The 25,571-nt window shown below is 37.5% G+C and overlaps 1 protein-coding gene across 1 annotated transcript in view; it reads right to left on the bottom strand.

Annotated features, from left to right (window-relative positions):
• Positions 1-410: 410 nt before the first annotated feature.
• The window catches only part of nol8 (nucleolar protein 8), a 56,281-nt gene continuing 31,120 nt past the window's right edge, over positions 411-25,571 (bottom strand). Inside the window, exons 8-18 of the mRNA XM_078543382.1 lie at positions 23,178-25,106; positions 21,501-21,665; positions 17,852-17,983; positions 16,931-17,015; positions 16,120-16,270; positions 15,203-15,286; positions 12,254-12,552; positions 4,823-4,955; positions 3,742-3,809; positions 3,497-3,579; positions 411-962 (exon numbers count right to left, since the gene is read on the bottom strand). Coding sequence (XP_078399508.1) covers positions 909-962; positions 3,497-3,579; positions 3,742-3,809; positions 4,823-4,955; positions 12,254-12,552; positions 15,203-15,286; positions 16,120-16,270; positions 16,931-17,015; positions 17,852-17,983; positions 21,501-21,665; positions 23,178-25,106 — 3,183 coding nt within the window. The 3' untranslated portion in view covers positions 411-908. The remainder of the gene's footprint in view (positions 963-3,496; positions 3,580-3,741; positions 3,810-4,822; positions 4,956-12,253; positions 12,553-15,202; positions 15,287-16,119; positions 16,271-16,930; positions 17,016-17,851; positions 17,984-21,500; positions 21,666-23,177; positions 25,107-25,571) is intronic.

Genomic DNA, 25,571 nt, shown 5'->3' with positions numbered 1-25,571 from the left:
CGACTTCCCAGCAGAACTGGATTTTTCGGATATTCTATACTATTTAATGATAAAAAGTAAATTTACCTATTCCAAATCAGGTTGTTGTCAATATTGTTTCAATGTGCAACAGCTTTGAGAAGGTTGTATGAGTCACTTGTCTGGATAGGGAGGAAAGCAAATCAATATCCTTAGAGAGATGCTCACACATGTACATACTACCTATTTTCAAAATTGCCCTTCCTGGATCCTCAAAAAAAGGTTCAGTATTTGAATTGATATGGGTACTTGTGATCTGGGTAGTCATCCTGACAAACAATATGCTGTTAGAGAAAGTGTCCTCTTTTCTCAGTCATATTTGAGAATTTGTAGCTCAAACAAAAGGCTTTTCTAAAGTGAACAGAAGCACTTGATACTCTAATGAAGATTACTTTATCACGTTAGGCAAATTAACTTTATTTTTTGTTATACAAAAATTGCAGTGCATCATCATCTAAAAAAGACTAGTTTTAAGTCTTTTCCCCACCAGTACCACTAATTTGCAATTCTCTTAGAGATCTTACGAAGAGATGCAGAGAAGAGACCAATTCCATGCGACAACTGACTACTTGAAAATGCACAAGAGCAATCTGCTGATCTTTCTTGCCTTGTGGGGAAGAGTTTTATCTCATCTCAAACTGCCAAGTTAGTTCAGTCAAGATTAGTAGCCATCCTGTGTACAATCACAATAGGATACAGTATGAATCTATGTCTCACCAATTCATGGCAAGTACACTGGGTAATGATTTCAAGAGCTAAAATAACAAAATACTTATTGTACTGTCTTTGAAACAGACCAAAATAGGCAAGCAAAAATATTCAGATGTTCATAGTATACAGAAAAATCTGCTGACTTCACACCATGTTACTCCCATGAATTGAATACAGATCTACTGCTTGGCTTTTATTTTCCGTTTAGCTTCTTTGTGCTTCTTTCGGCACTCCTTTAAAAAAAAAAGGAATAAAATATAAAATCTCTTTGAAAAGATTACATAAAATGTTAGATTATCACCTTCTTTTTGGTCCACACACAATGACTTATCGCCCAAAGAGGACACTCCATCTCTTATTAGTTAAAGGTGGGACTTGCATTCGTACACGTTTACAACCCATGACACCTTTGCTGGCTCTCCGAAAGAACAATCCTCACGGTTCTATTGGCCTTCTCCTTCCACATGCCCATTAAACAAATTTATTTTTCAAATATCTATTCACTTATCTTTTAAAAGGCACTATGGAATCTGCTTCAACCACTGTTTTTGCTGGCATTCTACGTTCCTTTGTGTGAACAACTCTGCACAAAACAATGGGGATGAGGCGGGGGTTAAATGGGAGTTGAAGAAATGGACCTCAGGGAATCAAGTCCAAAGGGTATAATGTGAGCCAATTGCTGAGATGAACATGAAGGCCAAAGTTCAGTAAGATGCCAAGAAGGGCCAAAAACCAGAGGTACTAAGACTGTTAAGGTAATCTGGGGCCAACTGGTTGTTTAGTCTGATTATATTCAAATTTTGTCAAAGGTCATGGTCACATTGGGATTATACTTTTGGACAGTACTCAGGTCGTATATAAATCAAAGCTTGAAAAAGAAATGAGGCTAAGGTTGAGGATTGTGTGCTGCACCATGGAGCCAACTGAAGAACTCAATATCCATAAATCTGTCATGCTGAATTTTCAAATTTAGAAGGATCTCAACAAGGCATGACACTTAAGATGTCCCCTAGTGATCTGTACTGGGGCTACAGCTTCTCACTATATTTATAAATAACTTTGATGAAAGAATAGAGAGCCATATTTTTTTTCTTTTCTTTCCTGGGATGTGGGTGTCGTTTTTAATTGCCCTAGTTTCAACAGCTTTTCAGGGGAGAATCTTTCAGAAAGCTGTTGAAAGTAGGGCAATTAAAAAATTTCAAACTGGGATTGGTAGATTTTTGTGTGGCAAAGGCCTGTATTTGTTACCCACCCCTATTTGCCCTTGAACCAAGTGGCTTCCTAGGTTATTTCTGTGAGCGGTTAAGAGGCAATTACATTGCTATGGATGTGGGGTCACATGTAGGCCAGACCAGGTAAGGTTGGCAGATTTCCTTTCCTAAAGGACGAATGAACCAGATGGGTTTTTACAACAATCGATGACAGTTGTCATGGTCACCTTTGCTGAGACTAGCTTTATGTTCCAGATTTAGTGATGGAATTTAAATTCCACCAGCTGCCATGATGGGATTTGAACCCATGTCCCCAGAGTATTAGCCTGGGCCTTTGGATTACTAGTTTACTGGCATTACTACTACACTGATGACCCCAAGTTAAGTGACACTGTAAAACAGTGTGGATGAGAACAGAAAGTTTCAAAAGGGCATGGATAGATTAAAAGAATGGGAAAAATTGCAGCAGAATGAAGTTCAATGTGGGAAAGTATGAAGTCATCCACTTTGAACCTTAGAAAAATAAATCAGAGTATTTCCTAAATAGCAAGCAGTTAAGAACAGATTTATCCGAGCAAAGATATTTAGGGATCCAACACTGAAGTCACTTAAAGTTGGTGGATAGATACAAAAAAAAATTAAAAAGGTTAATGGATGTTGGACTTTATCTCAAGAGGGTTGGAATACAAAATGGTGGGTTTTATGCTATGGCTGTCAGAGCTCTGATTATACCCTATCTGGAGATCTCCGTTCAGTTCTAGGCATTGCACTTCAGGAAGGAAATATTGATCCTGGAGTGAAGTGCAGCGCATACTCACCAGAATGATACTGGATTTAAAAAAGGTTAAATTATATAAGGACAGATTACAGAGACGAGGCTTGTATTTCACTGAATATAAAAAAAACTTAAGGGGTGATCTAACTGAAATGTTCATTTTTTAAAAATTCATTTATGGGATGTGGGTTTGCTGGCTAGGCCAACAATTATTGCCCATCCCTAACTGTCCTTGAGAAGAGACTTTGGTAGAGTAGAGAGAGAGAAACAATTTTCCCTGGTGGGTGGATTCAGAACAAGGGAATATAACATTAAACTTAGAGCTAGCTCATTCAGGGTTGAAGAAAGAAAACACTTCTTTGCCCAAAGGTTGGTGGAATTCTGAAAGACTCTCCCCTGAAAAGCTATGGAAACTAGGGCAATTGAAACATTTCAAACTGGGATTGGTAGATTTTTGTGTGGCAAGGATATTTATAGTTACGGAACAAAAGCGGGAAGATAAAGCTAAGGTACAAGGTCAGCTACGCTCTAACTGAATGGCAGAAAAAGTCTGAGGGATTGAATGGCCTATTCCCATTTCTACGTTCCTGCAACATCTACAACAATAACCGGATGTTAATGCTAGCCCATGTATATTTTTTTAAACTAATCAGCCCCAAATTCACTTTACAAATTTGTAAATGTTAAAATGTGATTTTAATTGGCATGACATACAGTATGATTGTCATTCATCAGTTATGCAAATAGATCAAGTTACATATATTTTATGGAAATCATTTACCTCAATTAGTAAAGTTCGCTTTTCTTCCCAGTTATTTCTTTCATCTTCAAGGTCTGTAGTTCGACAAAATAGTTTAGGTCCATCTAAGTGCAACAAAGAAATTAGTTTGACTGAGCCATAATCTACTTATAATGTTGCCAATAGAATTGCAAAGCCATAGAAGAGCAAATAAGCTAAAACAATGCTGTATCTTAATCTAATAACATTGTTACAACACATTCTATTTTATGCTGCATTTATTTTACCTTTTAGTCTTTGGTCATCTTTGAAGAAGAAAAATAAATTTACTTTCGTTTCAGGAAATGTTACCACACTGTAAACAAACAGTTCAAAAACAAGTCACTGAAGTATGCAAACATTCAAATAAGATTTCCTAATTTTAATTAAGACCTGATTAAGAGAAGTTCTGAATAAAATCAAAAACTTCAAGACACAAATTTTACAAATTATCAAAGACATACTTCAAAAATGAGTGAAATAATAGATTCTAAAAAGATGAACACAACATAACGTTTGAATGTTTGTAAAATGAAAGCATGCAATTGTTAGAAGAAATGCACAATTCCTGAGTTTTCATTACGTGAATTAAGTGTCTAGCCCTATCACTTTTATTTTGGTTAAATAGTTAAAGTAATAGTACTGTAAGTCTAGGTTTAAGTTAACCTCTAAGCTTAATTTACTGGTATTTACTATTTGAAGTGCAAGATTTTTTTTCTACTAGAGGTTGCAGTATTTGTTCAACATTACATGGTCACATTAAAATGTACTATTGCCTAAAATGCAAAGTTATTCCATTTACATTTAAACAATACTTTTTAATAATAAATTGCAGCAGTATTTCTGATGCATTATGGAATGCTAATAACACTTTATTTGAATAATTAGCTTTTTGTTATTGTCACTGTGATGACAGCAGAGTATCATACTAAAACAATTAAGTTGCAGAACTAATGAAGTGTGGGTAACATTTTGATGAGTAAGACAGACACAGATAAAAATCACGATTGGACCATGTGTAATTTCTAAGCAATCCTAAACCATCTAGATATGGATGGATATAAAATTCAACATTCAGTGAGGTTTAATTTCATACACATATTCTGAAACATTTTGAATGTCAATTGGCTGGTTCTAACCACTTTCTTCATATTAGAAACCTAATAATCCTGTCTCAATTTTAAATGTGCCTTCATTATTTTTGCTTGTATGACAATTTAAGTATCTTGACAAAAATTAGATTGTGTCTCATTTCACAGGTGAAAACGGTTCAGGAAAAGACAAGGTGGTTAAGAGCAATTCCAATTTAAATAAAAAAGTTAGCTTTACTTTTTTTCTGTGCTATCTCCACAATCTTCTAAATCTTTTCTTTCATCCTCATCTTCAGAGGAGTGGTCTTGGAATCGAGGATCTTCTTGCCACGGAAATGTTGTCATATTTTTTGACTCGATCTTATAGAATTCTGAAGCAGTAAAATATAAAACATAAATTGCCACTTTAGAATGCAAAGTTTGCAGCAGTATAGTGTGTAATAGAAATTTCATTACATACTCTAGCGAGTCCCCAGAATCAACAGTCTCATTGAAGAGGGAAAGATAAATGGGTGAGCAATTATCTTTTTTTGCTGGGGGGCTGATATTTTCATTTAAATGGTCAGATGTCAACCAACGCCACTGTGAAAATTATTGTCAACAGGCACATGAGTCAGGGATGACGCTCCAGTATTACAATTATTCCCGCAGCCATGAGAACATGTTGGTGTTTCGAAGGACCAGAATGACAGAAATTAGTTTCAATGGCCCAGACTTTACAGTTCTAATGATGGTGAGGCAGTGTACGCCGTCAATAACAACTATGAAATTCAAGCAACAACTTCTGGCACCCTCACGTACACAATGAAATGTGGAAATCTAGTCAATGCTGTCAATGATTCCCTGCTCCTCCACAGGATGTGCGGTTGAAGTCCCCATGGGAAGAAATCCTTAGAAATCACTTGAATTACTGCAAACTTCTACTTTTATGCTATTAGCCTTATTGTAAAAATCCTTGGAATTAGACCTTGTTGAATGAGGGGAAACTGGGTTTTTAATGGCATACTAAGTTCATAATTACTGCTGAGCAACCTCTTTGGCTCTGAAAAACTAAATTTATATTTGTTGTCATGCCTAGTACAGGAATGTAGATATTGCACATTTTAAAGCTATATTTTAAAAAGTGAACACAAAATCTTTTAAGATGGCTGTAGCACACCATGTGACTTTTGGCATTTGAACTGTAGACAGTAGAGTCTGCAGCCAATCCCTGATAAAATATGGACCAAAATCTACAGACAATGGGACAACTCATCTCACTGTTTCACCTGGGAGATTGAAACTCAATGTGAAATGTATCCTATTGAAATTTAAACTTATTTTGATTGTTCTTCATCCAAATACAAAGACCTTGGCTGTTTCAAACTGTGTGAGAAAAGCTATAACACAGGATGTTCATCAGCCTAATGCAATGCCTTGTTTGAAAAAGGACTTTGGACTTGTAACAGGTCACTTGGGTGAGACAGTTGTGTTTATTGCCTGCTTTTAAAACAGCAAGGATCAGCTCTGCAGAGACAGAGAGAGACCAACAGAAAGCCATCAAACCAGCTACAGTCAACTAAGCAGCCAAAGTAATAAACAGCAATATCATGAAAGTGGGAGGACTCTCTCTCCAACCTGTTCCAACTTCAAGTTCACCTGAACCCAACCTCCTGGCAATTCAACTGCAAGGAGCCTTGCAGCTTACAGAGCATCCTCTGTTTTTTTAAGACCTTCACTCCAGCCAAAGTATCAGCTCATCTAATAAACTACAGGCCTGCTACAAAAGAGACCAAAATAATCCTAAATTGTAATTATATTGTTTTATTCTTCACCTGTATCGAATTTTTGTGCAATTAATAATGTGTGAGTCTCGAACGAGTGAGACATCATGTTTTTAAACCTCCTAGATAAGTGTGGGATAAAAAATAATCTTCCTTATTTTAAAACTCATTAAAAGCTTGCTGCTGGACTTATTTACATTTGGACAACCACTCAGGGTGAGAAAACACAAACGCACCTCGCATGCAAACACTTTGGTCATGGAAAATAGTGAAACACAAATTCTGTCCATGACATTGTGGATTGTCAAACTGCTCCATTATAATAAATTGCATAGATTTTTGAAGTACAACAAATGTTGTAAAGTTTATGATATTTCTGCTTCTTTATTAATCCCATGCGTATGTCTCAATATTTATTTCACTCCATGATCTGATAGTTGTATAGATATATTAATTATAATGTATATTTTAAGTCCTCTCCTTCAAATTCCTCCATCCTTCCCTAGTCTTATATCCCACTGTGCATCCTTAATTCTTCTGACCATGGTTCACTGCTTGATGCACCTTCCTCCAGTCCGTTATCAACAACAGAGTCTTCACGATATGCTCTTGCATTCTGGAATTTGTTTTGCTTTGCATTCTTATCTCTCTCCATATTAAAAAAAAAGGGGAGTGCAGCTGGCTAACTGAATGAAGACTTGGAGTTTGGGGAGAGGGGGAGTTCAGTGAAGCGGTAGAAAAACAACTCCTTCTACCGCTTCACTGAACTCCCCCTCTCCCCAAACAACTCCGTTTCCTTTTTCTATCTTTCTCACCCCATAGAAATTGTTTTTTTCTCTACTACAGGAAAGGAGCTAGTTATTTGGTTGAGTATCTGGTGAGTGGATAAGTTCTTTTCTATCCCTAAGGTTTAAAATAGTGCAGAATCTGATGGTAAAATTAACAAAATACATAAGAAAGAAACATTGAATAAGTTATTAATATAATTAAATAATTATTTAAAACACATTAAGGATGGCAGGACAGTTGATGTGTCAAGGCTGCAGCATGTGGGAGCTCCTGAGTAACATTGTGATCCTGTGCAAACACGTTTACAGTGTTTGAGGCTTGAGGAACTTCGGCTCAGAGTCATTGAGCTGGAGGCTAAGTTACAGACTCTGTGACACATCAAGCTGGGGATATTGGGGGAGTTAGCTGGATGCTTTATACCAGGAGGCAGTCACACCACTTAGGATAGGGTCTTCTGATTTGGTCAGTGGCCAGGTAGAGGAGACTGTGACTGCAAGTGAGGCAGGTAAGGGGACCCAGAGGGCGGGAGTGCAGGAGTGCAAGGTTCTCTCAGCTTGTTTGGATGAGAGTGGGGGCTGCAGGTGGAGGAGAAAACTGAGCATGGCACTGTGGTACAGGAAGCCATCCAAGTGGGGCGGGAGGGCAAAAAGGAATGTAGTGGTAGTAGGGGACAGTATAGTAAGGGGGATTGACACTGTTCTCTGTAACAGAGAGCGAGAGTGAAGACGGCTTTGTTGCCTCCCCAGTGCCAGGATTCGGGACATCTGCTTAGGGCTGGAGAGGAACTTGCAAGGGGAGGGGGAGGATCCAGTGGTCCATGTAGGTACCAACGACATAGGCAGGATGAAGAAGGAGCCTCTGCAAAGTCAGTATGACAAGCTAGGTACCAAATTAAGAAGCAGAACCTCAAGGGTAATAATTGATAGATTATTACCTCAGCTACGTGCAAATTGGCATAGGACAAATCAGATTAGAGTAATGAATGCGTGGCTCAAAGACTGGTATGGGAGAAGTGGGTTTCGGTTTGTGGGACACTGGCACCAGTATTGGGGAAAGTAGGATCTGTACCGTTGGGACGGTCTACACATGAATCGTGCTGGGGCTGGTGTCCTCACGAGCTATCTAACTAGGGAAGTAGAGAGGGTTTTAAACTGAATAGTGGGGACAAGAGATCAAATTTGGGAAGATGTGGTATACTAAATAGTAGAGACAAGGCAAGAGAGACAGGTATTAATATGGGAAATGATAAACAGACTGTGACAGGAAGGGACAGAGAGTACATATCTAAGGGTAAATCAGCAGATAAGTCTAGATGCTACAAAAATAATAAAAAGGACAAAACTAAAGGCTCTGTATCTAAACATACATAGCACTCGAAACAAAACAGATGAACTGATAGCACAAATAGAAATAAATAAGTATGATTTGATAGCCATTACAGAGACATGGCTACAGGATGACATAGATTGGGACCTGAATATTGAAGGGTATGTGACATTTAGGAAGGACAGGAAGTTAAGAAAAAGGTGAAGGGGTGGCTCTGTTCATTAATGATGGTATTAGCACATTAGAGAGGGATGACCTAAATTCAGGAAACCAGGATGTAGAAGTGGTTTGTGTTGAGATGAGGAATGATAAACGCATGAATCATTTATGGGAGAGGTGTGCAGGCCCCCTAATTGTAACTACACAGTAGGACAGAGTATAGGAGAAGAGATAATGGGAGCTTGCCAGAAAGGTACAGCAATAATCCTGGGGGATTTTAATCTACATATAGACTGGAAAAATCAGATGGGCAAAGGTAGCGTCGATGAGGAGTTCATAGAATGTTTTTGAGATAGTTTCTTAGAACAGCATGTTCTAGAGATCAGGCTATACTAGACCTGGCATTGAGCAATTTCCTAGTGAAGGCACCGCTAGGTAGCAGCAATCATAATATGATTGAATTTTACATTCATTTTGAGTGAGAAACGAGTGCACCCAAGACTAGTATTTTAAAATTAAATAAGGGCAATTATGAGGGCATGAAAACTGAGCTAGCTAAAGTGAACTGGCAAATGAGGTTAAGACATGTGTCAATAGAGGTTCGGTGGCAGATATTTAAAGGGATATTTCACATTACACAGAATATATACACTCCAATGAGTGAGAAAAATTCCAAGGGGAGGGCCCACCATCTGTGGTTAACTAAAAAAGTTAAAGACAGTATCAAACTTAAAGAAAAAGCATATAATTACGCAAAGACAGGTGGCAGGTCAGAAGATTGGAAAGAGCATAAACAGCAAAGAATGTCAAACAGATTAATAAGGAGGGAAAAATTAGAGAAAGCTAGCTAGTAATACAAAGACGTAAAGTAAGAGTTTCTATAGATATTTAAATAAGAAAAGTTAACAAAATGAGCGTTAGTTCTATAGAGAGTGCGTCTGGGGAATTGATAATGGAAAGTAGAGAGATGGCGGACCAATTAAACAGGTATTTTGCTTCAGTCTTCGCTATAGAGGACACAAGTTACATCTCGGAAATTGCTGTAAATCAGGAAATGGAAGGGAGGGAGAAACTCGGGAAAATTACAATCACCAAGGGAAGTGGTATTGAGCAAATTGTTGGGGCTGCAGACTGACAAATCCTCAGGTCCGGATGGACTTCACTATAAGGTCTTGAAAGAAGTGACTAATGAGATAGTTGATGCACTGGTTTTAATTTTCCAAAATTCCCTAGATTCGGGGAAGGTTCCATTAGGTTGGAAAATAGCAAATATAACTCCTTTATTCAAAAAGAGAGGGAGACAGAAATAGGAAACTATAGGCCAGTTAGCCTAACATCTGTCATAGGAAAAATGTTAGAAGCTAATATTAAAGATGTTATAGCAGGGCATTTAGAAAAATTCAAGACAATCAGGCAGAGTCAACATGGTTTTGTAAAAGGGAAATCATGTTTAACCAATTTATTGGAGTTCTTTGAAGGAGTCATATGTGCTGTGGATAAAATGGAACTGGTGGATGTACTGTACTTAGTTTCCCAAAGGCATTGATAAAATGCCACATCAAAGGTTATTACAGAAAATAAAATCTCATGGTGTAGGGGGTAACATATTGGCATGGATAGAAGATTGGCTGGCTAACAGGAAGCAGAGAGTTGGCACAAATGGGTCTTTTTCTGGTTGGCAGGATGTGACGAGTGATGAGCCACAGGGATCAGTGCTGGGGCCTCAACTTTTTACAATTTATGAAAATGACTTGGATGAAGAGACCGAAGGAATGTTTGCTAAATTTGCTGACGACGCAAAGATAGGTAGGAAAGTAAATTATGAAGAGGATGTAAAGAGGCTACAAAGTGTCAAAGATAGGTTAAGTGAGTGGGCAAAGATCTGGCAAATAGAGAATAATGTGGGCAAATGTGAAATCTTTCATTTTGGCAGGAGGAATGAAAAAGAAGCTTATTATTTAAATGGTGAGAGATTGCAGAGCTCTGAGATTCAGAGGGATCTGGGTGTCCTAGTGCATGAATCACAAAAGGTTGGTATGCAGGTACAGCAGGTAATTAGGAAAGCTAATAGAATATTATCATTTATTTAGAGAGAAATTGATTACAAAAGTAGTGAGGTTATGCTTCAGTTGTACAGGGCATTGGTGAGACCACATCTGGAGTACTGTGTACACTACTGGTCTCCTTATTTAAAGAAATATGTAAATGCGTTAGAAACAGTTCAGATAAGGTTTAGTAGACTAATACTGGGAATGGGCGGGTTGTCTTATGAGGGAAGGCTGGACAGGTTAGGTTTGTATCCACTGGAATTTAGAAGAGTAAGAGGCAACTTAATTGAAACCTTTAAGATCCTGAGGGGTCTTGACAGGGTGGACGTGGAGGGGATGTTTCCTCTTGTGGGAGAATCTAGAACTAGGGGTCACTGTTTAAAAATAAGGGGTAACTCATTAAGACAGGGATGAGGAGAAATTTTCTCTCTGTGTCTTTGGAACTCTGCTCCTCAAAAGGCAGTGGAAGCAGAGTCTTTGAATATTTTTAAGACAGGGCTAGATAGGTTCTTGATTAATAAGGGGGGTGAAAGGTTATTGGGGGTAGGTAGGAATGTGGGGTTGAGGATGCATTCAGATCAACCATGATCTTATTGAAAGGTGGAGCAGGCTCGAGGCGCCGAGTGGCCTACTCCTGCTCCTAATTTGTATGTTCGTATGTTATATTTCCCATCTTCTCTACGACTTGCTGTTTGTTATCTATTAACCAGTCTGCTTTAAATGTTTTAGGATGTTTTGCTCTATGCAAAAGGACATTGAATTATCTTAATTCAATGTGCACTGATACCTAGTGCAAACTGCTCATAATTTGGTAGATTTTTATATACAGGCCAGTAACCTCACTCAAAATGGCAGGTATAAGGATAGAAATATTCAGGCTCATGGAGCAAGGTTACTCTTTTCAGAAAAAATTTTTAAAAAAATAACAAATTAACTTGCAATTATATAATTCACTCCACAAGGTCTGGGTATCCCAAAGCACTTTACTGTCAATGAAATACTTCGATGAAATGTCATCATAGTTGTTGCATAGGGAAACACGGTATCACACACCAAGATCCCAAAACAGGAATGATTTAATGACCAGATAATCCATTTAGCAATGTTGATTGAAAGATAAAAATATTGTCTAGGTCACAGAGGAGAATTTCTCTATTGATCTCCAAAATGTATCAGGAGAACTTTTACATTCATCTAAGAGAGCAAATTGGGGCTCGGTTTTATGTCTCAACTGAAAGACAGCGCTTCCCTCAGTACTGAAATGAAGTGTCAGCCTAGCTTATCGTGTTTAGGTCTCTGGAGTGGGGCCTGAATGCACAACATGCTGACCCAAAAGTGAGAATGCTACCACTGATCCAGGGGTGACAACTGAGATTGCTGTGCCTTGCCAGAAGGAATTTTATTGGGCTTCTAACCTGTGAACATACTTAGGATCACTCAAAGCTGAAACCTGGTATCAGAATAGAGATGTTCTATTCCCCAAAGCTGATCAGCAAAAATATTCAAAAATCACAGTATTAGTGCAAAATGTACACAAGTTTTCTGTTTGTTGATTCAACATTAGTCATAAAGAAATAATTTTACCTGGTTTTTGACTGCTAGGAGTTGCAGCCTCAAAAAATGAAAATGTAAAATCAGCTGAATCTTTTTTCAGATTACTACTGGAAAGGCAATCAGAAGTGTGCTGGGTGGTCTGAGTCTCAGTAGGTTCAGAAGGTTCATCTTGAACCTTTCTGTCATCTTCCATATCCCATGCTACTTCTTTTTCTTTAGTACTGGAACTGAACATTTCTTTCAAGCCCATATTAACATCATAATAGATTTCTTTTGATACTTCTGGAAGCTTCTCGGCCTCTTCTCTCCTTTTTCTTTTTTCTGATTTGCTGCAACATTTATGAAATAAGTTATAAATTAAATTTGATGAAATTGTCCCAGATACCTAATTGCCAAATTATCTTCCAGTCATGGTACACACATTTCAAATCAGATTTCTAGAGTTAATATATGCCACATGTTGAGTTTCTAACACACAATCTTGAACCATACATTGAGAAAATGGTCACCAAACAGGATACAGAGTATGCATAAATGGGGCATTATCGTGGGGTTGTTGAAGAATGAAATATAGGTCTTGCCTGTTTGTTTTAATGAATTTGAATTTTGATGATCTTTGTCACATTATTGTATACCAGTATTGTGAAAATACTGATATACAAGTTCAAACCATTTACAAAGGTTTACTGTGATGGCATAAGTGCATTTGCTTGTCTTAGTGGCTTTATTATACTTACATGTTTGCACTTCAACTTTAAAAGTAATCGGATGTTTTGAATATAGTCATTTTGGACAATTAATGTTAATTATCGGGTCAGTGTTAGATGGCATGAGGCAGTGGTCAAGAGAGGAAAGAAATCAATTTTGGGACTAGATTGAACCTTCATTAGAAGAAACCTAGAGAACATCCTTCATAAATGGATAAAGAAGATAAATATAAATGATAAAACCACTTTCATGTCAGCAGGTTGTAACTAGTCAAGTGCTGCAACAATCAGCCATGATCTGTTTGAATGGTGGAGCAGGCTTGATAGGCCAAATGGCGTACTCCTGCTTCTAATTCCTGTGTCCCTATGTTCTGAATGGAAGTGTTATCAAAAGCATGAGCAGACACTAATGCAAAAGGAAAATAAAGAGGAACAATCAGGAAATCACTTTCACGTCTAGCTGATCCTGATAACAGTTGTCACAATCTAGGTTCACCAGCCACAACAATTACCATGGTTTTGCTAGCCTTATAACTTACCAGCCATTTTTCAAGGTTATTGACTCTGATCATATTATTTTCCTGAGAGATTGTTTGTTTCAACTGCCTTCTAATGAATCAACTTAACTGCATTGAAGTTCATTTTTAAATGTCACATATTGGTCTCCATCTTTGATGCAAACCAGAGTGCAACTGAATCATCACAAAGAGAATAATGTTTCTATGTGCACAATGTTGCCTCAGTTATATTTATCATATATATTTTATCAAATGAAAAGATAATACTAAAGTCCTTTACTCCGATATTCATATCGAGTCAATTTTAAACTTAACCACTAAAATCTTTCCAGTATTGAAAAATATACTCATATACAACAACAACTTGCATTTAAATAATGCTTTGAACACAGTAAAATGTCCCAAGGTGCTTCACTGGAGTATTATAGAAAAAACTGGCACCGAGCCAGATAAGGAGACATTATGACAGGTGACCAAAAGTTTTATCAAAGATGTAGCTCTTGAGAAGCATTGTAAAGGAGGAGTATTGTAAACCAGGAGACAGAAGTAGAAAAGTGGAGATGTTTATGGGGGGGGCATTTCAGAACTGGGGGCTGATGCAGTTAAAGGCATGGCTGTCAATGGTGGATCAATGATAATCAGGGAAGCATAAGAAGCCAGAATTGGGGGCAGTGCAGAAATATGAGCGTTTAATGGACAGAGGAGTTAACGGAGATAGGAAGGGACAAGGAAATGGAGGGACTTGTAGACAAGAATTTTAAAATCAGAGCTTTGTTGAACTGAGAGCTAATGTAGGCTAGGGAGCACAGAGGTGATAAGTCAATGCAACTTGGGTGCGAGTTAGGATACGGGCAACAATGTTTTGGATGAACTCAAGTTTACAGAGCTTACAAGATGGGAAGCCAGCCAGAAGAGTATTGGATTTGTTGAGACTGGAGGTTTTAAAGGCAAGAAATACTAGAAAATCTATAGTGATTTAGTTGAGTTTTTAAGAAGTGATATAACTCAACTTTAATATGTGCGGTAATTGCATGTTTTACACTCTGTTTTCTTTAATTTGAAAGTGAACTATCCTTCATAAATTAAAAAGTGAAAGTTTGAAAGTTATTTCTGAAAATTGCAGTGTTAGCATATCGTGTAAGGAATTGTATTTTATTGATTTTAGAATGCGTAATATTGTGAAATACAAAATCAGATAAACAGGATTCTTCTATTGAATTCATCCTCAGTTTTCCAATTGTTCTGTTCCAGTTTTTCTTTATTTCTTCATGGGATGTGGGTGTCACTGACGATGCCAGCATTTATTGCCCATCTTAATTATCTTTGTGAAGTTCGTGGCTGGTTTGACTGGGAGGGTTGGGAAAAATCCTAAATTGGCACAAACCTGACCCAGATTAAGAACTCTCAACCACAAACCCGTACCTTCCTATTCTGTAGTGCTATGTTTTGAACCATCAGTGCATTATGTCACCCACACAACTTTATTCAAATTTCAGGAGGAAAGGCTGTCACCATTTTTTGTTGTACATCCTGCAACAAGGCCTTATTTTATCACAAAGATCATGTTTATTGTTAAATAAATGTCACAATTAAATGATAGTATTGATAAGCACTCTGAACTGACAATTGCCCAAACTACAGAAAGAGAATTATGTTTTTATATTTGAGAACAAAAAGTTAAGGGTAGATGATCAGTATATAATTCTAGATTACCATGAATTACTTCATACAGCAATTTCAGTTTTAAAAAATACCTTTCTTTCTTGGATTCCTCAACGTTGTTTTCATAGACTATATGGTCTTCTCTTGTGGGATCATAATGCAGAGCAGAGACATCTCTGAAAGAAACATTGTAGAGCAAAATATTGATAGACATCTAATTTTAAAATTACAGCAGATACTATAAAATTGTGAAATTGTAAGTGCATGTAGGTTACAGTACCAATTTAAAAAAGGCTGTGATTTAAATGCTTTACTTTTGTAAAACTTAAGTAGAATGAGAGAAGATGGTAGTTTGTTACATTTTAATGAGAATGTGCAGGTACAAATACAATGAAACTTGATCAAAGGTGCAGCTGGACTACATTTTCATGTTTCTTATGAAGTAGTGTAATTTGGTTCCTTTGGGAAACTGTCTCAAACCATTCTGAGGTACCCAGTGGAGCCTAATTTCAATGCAACATGAGGTTGAGTTTAAAAATGCCCAGATAATACCCATCAGACCTCATTACCGCTTCATAAATCTATTGCGGAGTCTTTAATGTTTTGAGAAAAACAGGTGCTTCGATCTACGCTCTCAAAAATATTTACAGGCTGAGGAACAGAGCTCTATGCTTGCATAAAAGTGAAATTGCAATCCACTGCCTGCAACATAATAGAGATTTTGATGGATGGACCTCAGTTTGAGGCCATGATTGAATGGCGGAGCAGACCCGATGGGCCGAAGGGCCTAATTTCTGCTCCTATGTCTTATGGTCTTATGGTTTGCAGTTACCTCACTACCATATTTTAACCAGAGACTTAAGAGAGCAATTGTGCAATATTGCTCACTTACCATCGGACTTAACCTTTATTAAAAGATGCTCTGGAATCAGATTGGGAAATTAATCATTTTAGGCAGTGACTAGTTCTGCATGAACAAAAGAATGAAAGTCATTCGATCAATACATACCTGAAATTTTTGAATTTTGCTTGTTCTTTCCTGATTTCAGTCTTTTCATCACTGACTTGGATAACACTTTTTAAGATGTTCAAAGCTCTCTTTTTCTCTTCAGCAAACTTTTCATCCTCAGAATATTGGCTTTTAACTGTAACCGGTCCTTCTGCAATAAAAATATGTTCCTTCTAAGAGATCCTATTAAAATGCCTAACCTTGTCTTCACTTGGTATTCAAATACACAGCAAGGATTACTGGATAGCAATCAAGAGTTTTGAACCCTGGTTGAATTTTGGTCTCCATTCTCATACAACACTCCCTTCATGGCCTGAATAGGGTCTTGTTCTTCCCATCACCCTCCAAAAAGAATATTTCTGCTCTCTGATGATCACCGATTACAATAAAGTTCCTGTCTCTACTGCTTTGCAGTACATGAAATTGTGCCACCTAGTGACAACTGTGTGCCCTGAACAACCAGTGCCCCATTCCAGATAAAAAGTGGAGATGTTGGCACTCACAAACCTGCCATTTACCAATTGTCTGATACAAAATGTGTGGTGCAGACTATCTGATGTTCCTTTGGAAGACAAAGGATGAGGTGGGATGAAAGCTTCATGTTGTGGTAACTTTCCCTTCGATGGTAAGAATCTGTTTTAGCTTTTTTTTCACATTTTTCCACAACTCTGTAGTTCCAAGGACTGAACATCTCAGGTAGCATTATACCTACATTCGTCGGCAAGACATTTTGAAGAATAAACTTAGCTAAACTCAATGATTAGTAAAATGATCAAAAAAACTGTAATTCATAGAACTTCGTCACAGTTACCTGTATTTTCTTCTTCACTTTCCAAAAATCGTTCATCCATGCGAAATCTTTCATCGGTCCCAAATCGTGATTGTAAGGCCAACAACTGTAAAACAGCATATAATAACTTTAAAAAGTAAACTAAACATCGTAACCTTTAAGTTCCTCACCTCAATTCTTAGTCAAAAGGACATGCAAGCAGCCCATTACCACACTTTTCAATTTCACTTTGCTAATCAACCAAGGTGTGTACAAGAGCAGTCCAGGATAATTCTGCTCCCTTACATTTCATTTCAGTTTGTGCCTCAGATATCCCAGGCAGAACCTTGCAAGAGAGTTATGGCCACAAGTCTGTATCTTACCATTGAGTGGTACAATTCTTTAATATGTTACATGATTTATCTGAATTCAATTCCTGTTAGACTTCAACAAATCAATAAATATGATTTAAACTGTTGTAGGATGCAAGCAAAAAAATGCTTTACACATACTGATCAAAGAATTTCATATTGATTACTAGAAATGCCCTTCATTTCACCATTGTCCAAGAATGAAGCAGGCACAGAATAAGGGTCATTCATCCAGGCCGGGAAGAAAAAAAATACTTAAAATATCTTTGGATATGAAAAACAAAACAACTTATTTAGCTAATAAGAAAATATGGTTGTAATTACTTGCAATATAAATACAAATAAGCAGAATTTTCATTCCATTTAGGAGCAAAGAATATATGCTGTTAATTTGGGTCAGCTTATCTTTCCAGAGCTACACCCTGTAATCAACAGGAACAATGATGAGTTTATTACTCCGTGAAGCAATCGTATTAGCATAAATTGATAACAATTACTAATTCAAATTTTTAATCCTTTTGTGCACTGCAATGTACAAAAAATGCCTCTGAAGCATTCAGACACCGTTTCTTATATTCAATATCCTTCTTACCTTCTGACCGGCTTTTCCTTCAAACTGAGGCTTAATTTTGAATCTTCCATTGTGTTCTTCATCTCTGTCACCTTCATCATCCTCCTCCTCCTCACTATCAAATAATTTCCCAATGGTTCGACTTTCAAAAACCTGAGGTAAATTTAGAAGGAATTGAAATTGAAATCCTTTAGTTTATAATAAAGCAAGCTACTGTCCTGCTAGGAGTTATTTGGAGGAGATAAAATCTTTTGAAAAGTTTGAACATCTAACATTAAGACTGAGGCAAACTTTAAAAATCTCAGAAGAGCTGATTTTAGGAATGCTAGACTGGAAGCTCTGTACCATATTTTTTAATTTGTGGAACTAGGAGTTAAAGACACAGGACACCTTCACATACTCATTCAGCTTAGAAAAGCATCAAAATTAACATAGCAAATTTCTTCAAAAATGCTTAACTGTCTGCACTCAGAGGTAAAGCCCCAGAGACATGCAGACAAGGAAGGCTCTTGTCGCATAAGTATTCCAATTGGTTCCTTTGCAAAAAAAAAAAGTAGCTAGAATTCAAACTCCTGATCAGTAACTAGCTAGGTCTGATGGTTGTTGTGTGGATGTTGGGCAAAAACAGAATTAGGTTCGTGATCATGAACTGTCTTATTGGATAGTCTGCCAATACTCATTGATAAGTCTCACACAAGAATAATGGTCACTCATGCAAGATACAGGAGAGTGGCTGGCACATATGAAACTATCCCTGCAATAGGGTTACCAACTCAAGGAGGTCACGAGGGAAGTAAACTTAAAACATATGAAGAAACGAATTAGGAGCAGATGTGAGCCTGCTCGGCCACTCGATAAGATCATGGCTGATCTGACTGTAACCTCCCGCCTACCCCCAATAACCTCTCATCCCTTGTTTATCAAGAATTTATCTACCTCTGCCTTAAAAATATTCAAAGGCTCTGCTTCCACTGCCCTAAGAGAAAGAGACTCACTACCCTCAAAAAATTTCTCCTCATCTCTGTCTTAAATGGGTGACCCATTATTTTTAAAAAGTGACCCCTTGTTCTAGATTCCCCCACAAGAGGGAACATCCTCTCCACATACAACCTGTCAATGCCGCTCAGGATCTTATATGTTTCAATCAAGTCATCTCTTACTCATCTAAACTCCTGTGGTTACAAGCCTGGCTTGTCTAACCTTTCCTCATAAGACAACCCGCCCATTCCTGGAATTAGTCTAGTAAACCTTCACTGAACTGCTTTTAACGTATTTACATCCTTCCTTAAATAAGGAGACCAATAATTTACACAGTACTCCAGATGTGGTCTCACCAGTGTCCTGTACAACTGAAGCATAACCTCTTTACCTTTACATTCGATTCCCCTTGCAATAAAAAATAACATTCCATTTGCTTTCCTAATTATTTGCTGTACCTGCATATTAGCTTTTTGTGGTTCATGCACTAGGGCACCCAGATCCCTATGAATCAGGGCTCTGCAATCTCTCACCATTTAGATAAATGCTTTTTTATTCTTCCTGCCAAAATGGACAGTTTGACATTTGCCAGATCTTTGTCCACTCACATAACCTATCTGTGTCCCTTTGTAGCCTCATGTCCTCTTCACAACTTACTTTGCTACCTATCTTTGTGTCATCATCAAATTTAGCAACCATACCTTCGGTCCCTTCATCCAAGTCATTTATATAAATTGTAAATAGTTGAAGCCCAAGCTTCACGATCCCTGTGGCACACCATCATTACATCCTGTCAACCAGAAAAATACCTATTTATGACTACTCTCTGTTTTCTGCCAGCTAGCCAATCTTCTATCCATGCTAATATATTACCTCCTACATCATGAGCTTTTATTTTCCACAATAACCTTTGATGTGGCACCTTATAAAATGCCTTCTGGAAATCTAAGTATAGTACATCTACTGGTTTCCCCTTAATTGGTTAAATATGATTTCCCTTTCACAAAAACAAACTATACTCTTCAGATTCGAAGGCTAGTTTACCCTATTGAACAATTAATTCAGAAGGACAGGAAGGTTGCAGGTTAGAGCTCCAGTCTACATCTCAGCTGAGGATTTGGCAGGCTTCATTGTTATGGGAGATGGCGGATGAGGTGAGGGGGTGCGGTGTCAATGGGTCAAAGTTTTCACTCTAAACTTCTATTCAGCCATCCCTGCTGAAAATGAACATATGGATGTTACGCAAGGACTGGATTGGATTGACTGTGATGCCTCATTTGCAAGATAGCCTGTCAACATTCATCATCTTAGTACACATGAAATGTCCACTTGAATGACGTATCAAGGAATGCCTGTGGAACTGGTTTCTCTACTCCTCAGGTTGCTATCACAGGCAAGGCTATCTCTGAACCATCATCACCAATATTCTCCTACCCTTTCCAACGTATCATTGTGTCCATCCCTGTAAAAAAAACCTCAAGTCACTTATAACTACTTTCCAAATCCCTACTGCTGAGCCCTTGCTCTGCATTTGTCAAAATACTTCAAAAACCACGGATTTCCTCAATTATTCCCTGATGTCAACTTTTTTGCCCATAATCCCAATAAACCTTTACTCTCTCCTCTCCCAGTTGTCCCCATCTTCATTCTTTTAGTCAACCATGTCTAGCAGAAAGTTGGTTTAGCCTTCATCACTAGATGAAGTTCTCTTCTCAGGTACTGTCGCTCTTGCTTTAAAATAGGTAACAATCATCCAAAAAAAATCCTTGACTCTTCTGTCCTTGTGATCTACTGCCCTATTTCCAGCCTCTTTCTTTTCAGAATTTCGTGAACATGTTGTCACCTCCCAAATCCATGCCCATCTTTCCTGCGACTCCATGTTTGAATCTCTGGAGTTTCCATCTCTGTTGCAGCACTGAAATAGTCCGAAACCAAGATATGAACGACATTTTCTGTGACTGATTGTGGTATTTTATCCCTCCTTAACCTTTCTGCAGCTTTTGACATGGTTGATCATACCGTCCGGCACCTCTACTCCACTGTCCAGCTCAGTGAAATTGTCCTCATTTGGTTTCACTCTCAGCTATCCACTTGTAACCCTTCTTAAACCTCTTTGACTAAGCTCTTGGTTATCTCTCTTAATAGCTCCTTCTTTTGCTCAGCCTCCATTTTTGTCTGATTGCACCTCTATGAAGGATGCTGGGATGTTTGTCTTTGTTGAAAATACTTATTAGTTTTAAGTTTTGTTGCTGTACCTCAGTAAGTAGTCAACTGACTTGTGAATAGGAAAGGAGGGGCTAAAATTGCAAGTGAAATCAAAACAATGCATCTCAACTTAAATTAAAGTATTGTAGTCGAATGACTGTAGAAAGCTTCAATCCAATTCTTTGGGGATTCAGGTTCTTACCATACAATTTTTTACAATGCAATACAGCTGGCAGTCTCTGAACTCAAAATTTACTTTCATGAGAAATAGAAAAGACTTCAAGCAGGCCACATTGGGATTAATTTTGAGATTGAGAAATAAAGTACATTGTTATTACAGAATGCATTGGGTTATTCTGCAACCAGTCGTGTTATACCTGAACCAGGACAGCTTAATGCTGAGAATTACAATTGCCGATAACTTTCACCATGGCAAACCCACAAAAATATGCCCAAAATATGAATGAAACACAGAACAAAAGCTTACTTTTGCAGCATGCCATTTTTCTTTGCTTTCTTCACCTTCTTCCGCTGATAGGTTTGCATTTTCTGTTTTAGAACTGCCTCTAATATCTTCAAACAGTGCCCTGTTTTCACTCTCTTCTTCAAAATCAAAGACAACGTGCTTCCCTTTGTCAGGTTTCTGACGGTCCTATAAATGAAAATGCATTTTTGTTTAGAGGTTAAAGGGAGGGGAAATGGAGAGATTGCATGGCACTTAGAGGTCATAATGAAGCGAAGTAAATAAAAGGAAGAAAATTAGCAATTATTTATTGTACAAAATCTCTAAATTTGCACCAGTCCATCTTGAGGAAAGGGGAAAGAAATTATGGATAAGCAAATTTTTAGGCATTTGGACTGTCATTTCCAATCCTTCTTAGTACAGCTTGTTGATATTTTCTTGTTAAGGTGAACGTTAAAGGGCTTTTAAATTAATTTCCTCCCCTTTCATGACACCTACTGCAATGTATCCTTTCTTGCCCAGGAGAGCTGTACAGTCAGTTAATTGTGGTTTCAGTCTGCCTGAGAATAGATAGCAAAAGGCAAAGTGGAGATAAGAAACTCCACTTGAATGTTGGCGTCTTTTGGAAAAGCAATCACTGTCAAAAATGTGTCTCTCTTTGTGCACAAAATCACGCAATTAACTACATCAATTTCCTCCCCACTTTCAAATTTTACATTGGACATCCCTAGGATAAAACTTAGCCAATCTTATCAGTAAGTGAAACAAGATTATAAAATATCAAGTAATAATCAAAGTATAAACAAGTTAAATGGACCTCTTGCAGCTCACTGTCCTTTAGGCCAAAAGGTATGGTATTGAAAATATTATTTTAAGACTTGACAGCAGATTGTCTCAAGGGACTTCCTATAGGACTTTCAAGTGTTTAAAAGGCTGTCCTTTGACTTCAACTGAAGGCAATGGATTCACCCTGTTCCCCTTTAAATTATCTCTTGTTCTTGGATAATTAGTCCATAAAAGATCCACTGGGTCATTAAAATTGGTGCTTACTACTTCAACAGCAAAATAAATTTCAAAAATGTAGAAGTACATCAAATACAAAGAAACATTCTGCCTTTTACTGCCCTAATGGTTATCTTAGTAGTACTCTTAATCTTCTTATCTCAGTCAGTTTAGAATGTTTCAGATGTGAACAAAAGAAGGCAAAAGACCAAGAAACACATTGGCCTGTGTACTTGTTTCCTTTCAAGCTGCTGATGCCTCTTCAAATGGCCTGGCTAAGATCGAGTAACCAGCACATGGGGAATCAGAGGGGAAGAATTCACACTCAAGCCTTACACAAGTCTAATTCTTTATTCTGAGTCAACACATTTATGACTGTGCTGCTGCTTGGAGGTTTAAATTGCGGTATGCATTATTGATGTTTTGCATGCTTATGAATATACAGTAAAATGTATGGGACAAATCACACCTTGTGCAAGTCTTTAAAATGATGTTTAAAAATGCAGGCTCCTATTGTAGGAAGTCACTGGAATGACCGATATAATGGATTTACAGCAGTTAATATAATCAACAATAAAAAGAAAGTTATTCTTGGCTGATGAAGCAAGCAATTAGGAGAAAATAATAATAATTAGTAGACTGCATGAAATCAATCTTTTTTAAATTAAGGAACAATTGAATTGAACATTTCTAACATACCAAATTGGAGAGGGCCCCCTGAATGAGTTTCTTCTGCATTTCAGTCCCTTTCTGTTTCTCGTGTAATGCAGCCAGTCTTTTCTGATTGTCCAATAAATGTTTATCCAAATTTCGAGGAACTCCTGCAGCTAAACCACAAGCATTATTCTCAATGCTGAGGGAAATGTTTGGTTCGTTTTTAATCAATAAACACTTTGCATGCCCTCCATCAATTTGAACTTTATATTCTCTCTTTTCCTTCACATGGCTGCTTTCAGCAATAATTAAAGCTGAGGGTTCAATGTTTGGAGAGTTGGTTGGTTTTATATGCACCATGTTTTGTTTTACAGCTTTTATCTCTTCATTGGAGTCTTTGTAATCACTGTGTTTATCTCCATTTAGTAGTGTGGACTTACACAGTTTGTGCATTCCAGATTGCAACTTTTCTTCTTTAGTTTCAGATACACCAAGGTGAAGCCTGTGGCTAGGAATGTCCATTGTGGTTGTGTTGAACTGAAGAGATTTTGTTCCTTTAAATGGTGGTGGCTTACAATTACTTTTCACATCATTATCAGAATCAGAGGATAGCACATTGTTAGTTTGATGAATTTTCTGTTTTTTGTTAACAGGTGGGGTTGCAGAATCACTGCATGATTCTTTATCCAACTTCCTCTTCTCTTTCCAAAGGAATTGATCACTCATTACTTTATCTCCTTCGCTATTTTCTTCCATTACCTTGAAGAGGCACTGTGTGCCTTTAAAAGGAGGTGGGTTAATCAGCTGTTTGTTTGGTGTTATTTCACAGTCACTGCTGTCTTCATCCTGAATAGCTGATACCATGCTATTATGTATGGTATTTTCCTTCAAGACAGGCATGCTCTGGGAAATTTTTGCACCTGAAGCAGATGGCAATGGGTTTACTTCAGGAGGCTGTAATGAGTTTCTTTTAGGAAAGTCCAATTCACTTTCTTCTTCTGAATCGCTGTTTTCTTTCTTAGCTTTCGAAGAACTATTTGCCAGCTGTTCAAGATCAGTTAGTGACAGGTCTATTCGGTAACAGCTACTGATCATTTCTTCGTAATCAGAATCCAAATTGGATTCAGAACTCTTTTCTTCCAAATCTTCATTACTGATATTACTATTAGATTCAGACTCCTCTTTCATAGGATCACCTTCAGTCTTGGAGTTCTCTGAATCTGGTTTTTTACTAGATTTTGTCTTTGGAAAGCCTTTGGAAGGAATCATTTTTGTAGAGATAATTTCATCAGTGTCAGCAGAATCAGATTCACTACCACTGTCATTTAACGTGTGATTAATGCTAATGTCTTTCAACATGTCTTTCTTTGAGTCATTTAATGCCCAATGAGTTTGATGTTTTAAAACGTAATCTTTACCAACCACCTCCAAAGGCATGTCTTGTGGTTTTTCATCTGTCTGACTAAGCTCTTCAATTTTAATTTTCTCTCTTTCAATAATCAATTCCAGTTCTTCAGAGTCAGAATCACAATATGTCACTTGAGCTTTAGACCAAGTATTGCTTTTGTTAGAGGCAATAGTTTCTTGTCTGCCAGAGTTTTGATTCATGGAAGCTGCACAACGAGCAGATTTAGAGAAAATAACCCTGCTCCCTGTCGCACCAATCAACTCATCCTTATTAAATCCTCTTTTGCCACAATGTTCAACTGTGTTTGAAGACATTTTATTTGCTTGGAAATTGCTGTCAGAATCACTGGAATCCTCCATATTGTATTTGTTGACAGATAGCTTCTTTCTCTTAACAGGCTGCGTAGGAGTAGGGAAGTCCCCTCGTCTTTTCTTACTCATTTCCTCATCATCTGGTTCTTCAAGGTGCCATGTCAGGTTGGTTACTGAGGTTTTGATTTCCAAATTTGACATCTCATCAAGTTTCTTGATGTTATGACAATATTTAGAAGGATCATACTTTAATATGTGAAACTAGTTAAGAAATGTCTGGCAGAGTATTTCTAATTTAACCAATATAAAAAACAACACAAAACATTAATGTGTAATTTCTTCAGACAATGCTGGAAATACTCAGCAGGTCAAGCAGCATCTGTAAAGAGAAACAGAAGTAAGGTTTCAGGTTGATGACTCTTCACCAGTTCTGATTAAGGGTCACGTCCCTGAAACTTTAACTCTGTTTCTCTCCACAGATGTTGCCTGACCTGCTGTGTATTTCAAGCATTTTCCTTTTTAGTACAGATTCCAGCATCAGCAGTATTTTGTTTTGCAATTTCTTCAGTTCTTTTCATTTTCAAAAGGATTATAAAGCACTGTAGAACATGAATGATACCTTGGAGGTTAGAATGTACATTTATTTCTTAATGCTAATTAGAACTGCACTCAGTGGCGTTAACTGTGGCTCAATTTTATCACTCACCACAGATAGTTATG

The sequence above is a fragment of the Cetorhinus maximus genome, chromosome 6 (assembly GCF_964194155.1).
Source record: "Cetorhinus maximus chromosome 6, sCetMax3.hap1.1, whole genome shotgun sequence".
Lineage (NCBI taxonomy): Eukaryota > Metazoa > Chordata > Chondrichthyes > Lamniformes > Cetorhinidae > Cetorhinus > Cetorhinus maximus.
This window is presented reverse-complemented; position numbering and strand designations above follow the sequence as displayed.